Source organism: Myotis davidii, unplaced genomic scaffold (genome assembly GCF_000327345.1).
Source record: "Myotis davidii unplaced genomic scaffold, ASM32734v1 scaffold1219, whole genome shotgun sequence".
NCBI classification, from domain to species: Eukaryota; Metazoa; Chordata; class Mammalia; order Chiroptera; family Vespertilionidae; genus Myotis; species Myotis davidii.
In genome coordinates, this window is record NW_006290442.1 from 173640 (window position 1) to 181921 (window position 8282).

The 8282-nt window shown below is 49.8% G+C and overlaps 1 protein-coding gene across 4 annotated transcripts in view; it reads left to right on the forward strand.

Annotated features, from left to right (window-relative positions):
• Positions 1-8282, forward strand: part of CRACR2A (calcium release activated channel regulator 2A) — a 143900-nt gene that overhangs the window by 69725 nt on the left and 65893 nt on the right. For all 4 annotated transcript variants that reach the window (XM_015563748.1, XM_015563749.1, XM_015563750.1 and 1 more), the window contains one exon: positions 927-1073. In XM_015563748.1, coding sequence (XP_015419234.1) covers positions 927-1073 — 147 coding nt within the window. The remainder of the gene's footprint in view (positions 1-926; positions 1074-8282) is intronic.

The window sequence follows — 8282 nt, forward strand, 5'->3', positions numbered from 1 at the left end:
CTATTCTCTTCCCTTTCCCGCAGTGACAATTGCTTCTGCCATCCATCAAATGGCATGTCTCTCCCTCTCAGCTGTGAGGACCTTCCTTCTTAGGGAGACAAGCTCTCTCCTGTAGTTCCACAGCCTTTGTCCTCACATGCACCAGACTCCTGTCTTCCTTTCTTCTTCTGGGCATCTGAGATGTGCCCAGAACGCAGCTGTGCACGCTCAGCACCACCAGCCCATAGAGAAAGACAGGGGAGTGGAAGCATCCAGTGAGGCAGATAAAGAGGTCAACACAGGAGCCAGACAGCCCGAGTATGCCTCCCAGCTCCATCCTTTACCAGCTGAGTGGTCTGAGACAGCTCTTCCACCTCTCTTCTCCCCATCTGTCTCCTCATCTCTAAATGGGTGATGGCAGCACCTGCCACAGAGGTTGCTATGAGATAAAATGAGCTAATATGCACACAGAAAGCACTCGGTAAAGGTTAGCCACTGTCGTCATTATGATGACAATGCTGTTTCTGGCTGCCTGTTTCACAGCTGGGGGCTTCTGTGTTCCCTTAAAGCATCGGTTCTCAACCTTCCTAATGCTGCGACCCTTTAATACAGTTCCTCATGTTGTGGTGACCCCTAACCATAAAATTATTTTCGTTGCTACTTCATAACTGTAATTTTGCTACTGTTATGAATCATAATGTAAATATCTGATATGCAGGATGTATATTCATTGTTATAAATTGAACATAATTAAAGCATAGTGATTAATCACAAAAACAATATGTAATTATATATGTGTTTTCCAATGGTCTTAGGCGACCCCTGTGAAAGGGACGTTCAACCCCCAAAGGGGTCTCGACCCACAGGCTTGCGACCCACAGGTTGAGAACCGCTGCCTTAAAGCCTCATTTCCACACTCTTACATTAACATTCCTTTCCTCTTGCAGTGAAAGTGACGTCAAGCAACTCTGGCTGCAGCTGAAGAAGGATGAGCCTCACTTACTGTCCAACTTCGAGGATTTCCTGACCAGAATCTTCTCCCAGCTCCAAGAAGCCCATGAGGAGAAGAACGAACTGGAGTGTGCCCTGAGAAAGTGGGTGCCCTCAGCTGCTCTCTGTCCATCTGTGTGAAAAACAGGAATGCAAATGGCACTTTCTCTTATATTCTGTAAGAGTGGGAGCCAGAGTGGGAGGCCCCATTGCCGTCATAATGTGTGTGTGTTTGTATCTATATCTATATCTATATCTATATCTATATCTATATCTATATCTATATCATCATCTATATCTAATCTATATCTATATCTATATATCTATATCTATCTATAAGCCCTTGCTCACATTTGTTAGGCCCTCACCATATGCTAGGTGCTATTCTAAATGCTTTATATACACTACCTCATTTAGATTTATTTTATGTTACTTTTTAATTAACTTATTTTTTAATTCTCACCCAAGGATATGTGTGTTTTTAAAATTTATTTTAGAAAGAGAGAAGAGAGAACAGAGAGAGAGAGAGAGAGAGAGAGAGAGAAACACGATTAGTTGCTGCGCATATGCGCCCCAACTGGGGAATAAACCCACAGCCTTTTGGTGCACAGGACGATGCTCCAACCAACTGAGTCACCCGGTGAGGGCTCATTTGGATTTATTTTTATTCACATAACAGATGAAGAACTCAAGGGACTGAAAGGTTAAGTAACAAGCCCCAGAATACACATCTTGTAAGTGGCAGAGCTGGGGTTCAGAGGGAGACAGCCTGGCACTGAGACTAGTTGGAAAACCACTCTACCTACTCTGGACAGGAAGGCTCCAGCGTACTGAACCTACCCTCCCAACTCTGGACTGGCCCTTGGTTCACTGAATTTCCCCTTCTGATCACACTCTGCCATCATAGCTCGTGTCTCTCCTGCTGCCCTCTTTGCCCTCAGGGCCTCTCCAGGTAACTAGCAATTTCTAGGATTCCTGTAGGAGACAGGGCCAGGCCAGTGAACACCAACACCTGAAGAGGCTGCTTAGGAGTCAAATGAAATTCAGCCAGGCACCTGTTGGCCAAGATGCAGGACCAACCTGTTCACCTGTAGTAAGGGAATGAGTGTGCCATTTGGGTGCTGTGCTTGTACACAGCCATTGCATGTATATTACAGCAGTGAGCTCGTGCGCTGTGAAACATAGTGTAACTACGGATGATGCATAATCCTGAATGTGCAGCCAAAATGCATGGCTGCATTTGGGTAGCGCTCAGAAGGATGCAGAGGTGGCCCTCCCCCATGCCTCAGCCACAGACTCGTCCCCACCTGGAGACCTGCCTATATTCCATAGGAATCCTCAGCAATTCCAACACAGACCACACCCCCAACCATGCAGATACTTCCCCACAAGCTTCCTGGTGCCCAGCACAGCCTCCTGAGGGCAGTGTTTCAGTCTGTATGGACATGGCCTTAGTGAAAGCTCGCAAGCCCCTAATTAAAAGAGATCGCCTTGTGTCTTACTGAGAAGGTCAGCTGCCATATATTACCCGAGCTCTGTGCCCTCGCCCCTCACATTAGCTCTAAAGGTAACTTGTTGAGGTCCACTTTAGGACCCTGAGTTATGAGAAAGTTGTGACCAACTAGTGTTGGGGGGACCTGGTTTGACTGAGCAATGTCATGAGCCTTCTGGGGAGAGGCCCCCAAGGCTCAGAGAAAGGAGGGTTGGGGATACATTTCCATATAGTCTGTAGCTGATTAACCCATGAGCCAGACAGATCTGAGTTTGAACGTTGGCTCTGGCACTTACTAGCTGTGTGAATTAGGCAAGTTACTTAAACTCTCTGAATCTCAGCCTCCTTATCTAGAAAACTAAAGGCCCAGTGCACAGATTCGTGCACTGGTGGGGTCCCTTGGCCTGGCCTGCACCCTCTCACAATCCGGGACCCCTCAGGGGATGTTGGAGAGCCCTGATACCTGCAGGCCAGGCCGAGGGACCCCACCAGTGTACGTATCTGTGCACCAGACCTCTAGTATACATATAAAATCTTTGGTTAATCTCTTCCTGCCCTCCCCTCTATCCACTACCCTCTGAGATTAATCAGTCTGTTCCATGTTTCCATGCCTGTGTGTTGAGCATTAGCCCCCTGGTGGTCAGTGTGCATCATAGCTACCAGTTGAATGGTCAAATGGTCTAACAGTTGCTTAGGCTTTTACATATGTACTAGAGGCCCGGTGCATGAAATTCATACATGAGAGTGGGGGGCGGGGGGCCTCAGCCTGGCCTGCACCCTCTCCAATCCAGGACCCCTTGGGGCTGCTGGCTCCTGACTGCTCACCTGCCTGCCAGCCTGATCCTCCTAACTGCTCTCCCCTACCTGCCTGATCGCCTCTGCCTTAGTCCTGCCACCATGGCTTTGTCTGAAAGGTCGTCCAGAAGATGTTCAGTGTAATTAGCATATTACCCTTTTATTGGTATAGATGCCACTTTGTCCTAAAAATGTATGTTGTTAGCAGGTTTTCCTATCATGGAAGGGGAGCCTGCAGTAGCATCCTGGGTTCTGATCAGGTCTTATGCACTCATGCTTTATCTCAGCAGATGAGATTCCTAGAAGAACACTCTTGGATGTACCTTGAACATTTCTATTGATTTTGCCAAATCATCCTCCAAAAATGTTGAACCACTTTAAACTCCCACCAGCAACCATGCATGTGCCCTCTGTCCTACTTTGATGCCAATATCATTGATTTCCCCCTAGAAGCTTCCCTCCCCATCAGCCAGGACTGCTTGGCACTTGAGCCAACCTTACTGTTCAGCCCAGGACTTGCTTTCCTGAGATAGAATTATAGAGGAGGAAAAATAGTTTTCCTCTACCCTTCTGAGTTCTTAGTGGAGGCCCTTGTAATGAAAGACAGATTACCAAGAGAAAAACCAAAGTTCATTAACATGTGTACCTAGTGCATATGTGGGAGATCCCAGGGAAAAGTTAATAACTCCCCAAGGTGGCTTAGAATCCAGATTTAAATACCTTCTTCCTAGGGAAAGGGGATGGGATATGTAGGCCTCTTAGAGGAAAGTACATGATTTTTAGGAAAGATGAATGGGGGTGGGGGAGATAGTTTGTAACAAAGTTTGGGTGTAATGTCAACTTCTAATCTCCTGTCCTGTGACTGAAGTCAGTCTTCACTGGCTGATGGCACTTTCCCCATCGAGGGGAACTTTTGGGGGGGGGGGGTCCCTGTGCTTATAGAAAGGTGTGGGCCGTCACTAAATAAATCAGGGTCAGTTTTCTCATCTTGTGGAAAGGGAGATAAGGTTATGATAGTTTATCTCCCTTTCCACAGGTTTCCTGCAGGTTTGTGTCTCTGCTGCAGTCCCAGTGGCTCTGGGGCTTGGGGCTGCTGGGTGCTGGGTCCCCCTGCGGGCTTGTGTCTCTGCTCCTCCGGCCCCAGCACCACTACAGCTGTGGGGCTTGGGGCTGAGGGGTGCCAGCCCCCCTGGGGCTTGTGTCTATGCTCCTCCAGCCAAAGTGGCCCCAACGCTGCTGCAGCTGCGGGGCTTGGGGCTGCTGGGTGCCAGGCCCCCTTGAAGGCTTGTGTCTCTGCTCCTCCGCCCCCACAGCAGTGGCGACCAAGCAGGCCCACAGGCCCTCTGGCGTTCTGCCCCAGCTGCCACCATCTTTGTCAAGGAGTGACAGAAATTTGCAAATTCCCTTCTATAGGTTGTGGGTGCAGCCATCTTTGTTGCAGAGTGATGGCTAATTTGCATATTACTCTTTTATTGGATAGGACTAGAGGCCCAGTGCATGAAATTTGTGCACTGGGGGTGAGCGGTCACTCAGCCCAGCCAGCCCCCTCTCACAGTCTGGGAGCCCTCAGGGGATGTCCTACTGATGGCTTAGGCCCCGGGGGGAGCGGGCCTAAGCCGCAGTCTGGCCACGGAGGCTCAGAGCAGGCGCCCCGGGTGTGTGTGTGTGTGTGTGTGTGTGTGTGTGTGTGTGTGTTCACTGGGGGCCTTCCCCCAGCCACGTTGGAGGCTCAGAGCAGGCACCCTGTGTATGTATGTCTGCTGGGGGCCTGCCTTCAGCTGTGCCATGGAGGCTTGGAGCAGGTGCCCTCTGTGTTGATCTCTCAGGCTCTGGGCCACGCCCAGCCCCTCCTCCTGAGCTGGTCTTGACCATTATGGAGTCCTGGCCTCATTTGCATAATATATACATATTTGCATATATGTGTATATTATGCAAACGAGGCCAGGGCTCCATATATATAATTTAGCATTTTAGCAGGATGTCCAGGTGCTTTGGACATGGGTTTGAGAAGTGGGAGGCTGGGAATGAGGAGCTTGAGTTTGAGTCATGTGTGGCTCTCCAACCAGCTTGCTCTGTGACCTTGCTCAATTCTCTGGGCCTATCTGAGCCTTGGTTTTCTCACCTGTACAATGAGAAGATTGGATTAGTTTCTGACCATCACCACACCCCAACTCGCCTCTGACCACAGCATTGATCAAACCAGGAACCATAGCTCAAACCCCAGAGAGGATGGCACTGTTGTTCTCTAAGGAGGTGAGGGTAATCGCAGTCTGAATGGGCCCAGCCCATGGCCTGGAATCCTACCTGCAGGGTATTTCTCTGCTGCCCACACTCCCACAGAGAGAGGCCTGTGCTCCTGACCTGCTGCAGAGCCTCTTAGCCCTCACATCCATCTGAAAGTGGCCTCCAGTAGCACTTTTGCCCTGATTTAGTTATTGCTTAATAAGTTTTAAGATGAATGCCAAGGGCAGTCATGGCTACACGTGCAAAACTAGTTCAGCCAAAGGTTCTAGGCCTCTGAGCCCATCATTTGTGTATATCCCTGCCAGCTCCCAACCTGGGGTCAGCTGATGAAGGCCCACTCCTGGCTGGGGAGCTCTGGGGGTGGGGGGGGGTGGGGGTAGGGATTCACTGTGTTTTCTTTCCAGTCCCATCCAGGGGTGTTTTCTGGGTGCAGAACCAGAGCACTGCAACACGACAGGAGAAACCTGAGTTCTTGCCTGGGCACTGCCACTGACCAGCTGTGTGAGCTTAGGCGATTTGCTTTACCTCTCTGCTTTAGTTTCCATATTAGTAATGTGAGAGAGTGTGATTGGTATTTTTCAAACTTTGTGGTTGTAACTCTCTAGAAGGGAATGTGTTTGCTTTTGTAACCTCCATACACATGTGTTTAACTGAAACAAGTTTTGTGAAATAGTGCTCATGCTTTGACATTTTCTATTAGAGTCTCTTTTATTCTCTTCTCTTCAAGACAAAAAAAGAAAAGGTTGGTCACATCTCACTTTGGGTTATGACTGCACTAGGTGATCTATGAGGGCTGTTAGAATCCAGAAGTCAAACAGGAAACCGGTATCCCCAGTGGGATATAGAATATTTCAGTGGGATTCTTTACAAATGGCTCAGGGTGAAGTTAAATGGTTCTGGGCAGGTTTGGGCTTGTGTGTGGGAGGAAGAGAAAGGTGCTTGTGAAGGAAGAGGAGGAAGCGCTGGGCAATGGCCCAATTCAGGCTGGAGTTGGGGAATCCTGAGGAGTCTCAAGCACCCCCCAGGCTCCTCCACAGCTCCCTTCCAGTACAGGGAATCACATTTCAATTCCACCTGGGAAATGCGCACCTGTCCCGGAGATGGTAATGAGAGCTCAGGTCATTACCCCTGTGTGTCCAGCTCAGGGCCAGGCACCAGGGATACGATCCACGTGTCTCTGTTAGCCCACATTTAACGATCACTTATTCTGTGCCAGGCTCTGAGTTAAGCAAATAGAACACAGAGTCCCTATCTTTGAGGAGTTTACAATTACAGTGATGAGGCAGAGCTCATACCCATAAAAACTCTGCCACAGAGCCAGCCAGAAAATTCCCATGCTGTTGAAACACTAGACAGCGTTGCCATTGGCAGTTGCAGCCTCTGCTTCTTCCTCCTTTTCCAAACCACACACCTCGTTTCTTTCTCCCACTGGGCCCAGAGGAGATGGGATTGACCTTGGGGGAAATCTGACCTCAACCAGGTCAAGCAGGGCATGAACTTCCGGTCCCAGCTCCCCAGGCTGGGCCATGCCCCAGGGTTAGAGTTTTGTTGCAGTGAGTGAAACAGGTCCCCCAGCCTCCTTTCCAGGCTCACCTCCAGGTTCTGGGAGGTAGGAGGATGCAGCTAAGTTAAGTACCTGGGATAACTCTTAAAAGCTGATGTCAGGAGACCCAATCTCTGCAGCAGTGTCAGAAATAACCCAGGGCCCTCCTTACCTCACTGCCATGGATACTTTTTAAACCTGCATGTTGGGAAAAGGAGAAAAGGCCGGTCTGGGAGCATCCAATCCCCTAGCACCTTGTCCTTTGGGGCAGAAGTTGAGGAAATCTCAGAGTTGAGTTGGAAGCCTGGGTACAATGTTTGACTCTATTGCATGTCCACTGGGAAGTAGCCACAGTCCTGTGGGGTGAGGTGGGGGGCAAGGTCAAATGCAGGAACCTGAGGCTAAAACCTAGTTCCGCTGCTGAACTTCCAAAGTGAGGATGCTCCAACCATGCCTCTACTTCTCTCCAAGGGAGTGGTGTTAGATGGCCACTGTGCCACTCTCCTCTGTGTCCACAGTGCAGAGGCTCAGAGAACTTTGCATTTAGCATGAAGGATACAGTTTAGACTGAGGAAGAACATCTGGCCACCTGGGAAGAGCCTTAGCTCTGCCATTCTTGAATGCTAGTTTGCTTCACAATGACCAGAGAATCTTGATTAAAAGGTAGATTCCTAATCCCTTCCACAGAGAGTCTAAATCAGTGTGTCTTGTGGAGGGGCTCTACAATGTGCATCTTTGTCCTCCCCATCCCCCCAGTGGTTCTGATGCAGTCAGGCCACAGACTACACTTTGAGAAATGCTGCTCTAGCTTGTCCTTCCAGAATGTAACAACCTGCAGAAGGTACACCAGGGTGCCCTTCTATCTGTAATTTTACTCCTGCTCTGAGAGTAAAGGTAAGTTCTCAGGAAGGGCTCAAGGTGATAAGGCTATGGCTTAATCAGGCTCCTGCATTTTATTGGTGTACTAGTGCCCCAGTGCACAAAATTTGTGCACAGCAGGGGGGGAGGTGGTGTGTGTCCCTCAGCCCAGCCTGCACCCTCTTGCAATCTGGGACCGCTGGCTCCTAACCACTCACCTGCCTGCCTGCCTGAATGCCCCTAACCACTCTGCCTGCTGGCCTGATCGCCCCCAACTGCCCTCCTTTCTGGCCTGATCACCCCTAATTTCCCCTCCACCCCCCGCCCCCCCCGTCAAACTGCTTGCCCTCAACTGTCTCCCCCTGCCAGCCTGATTGCCCC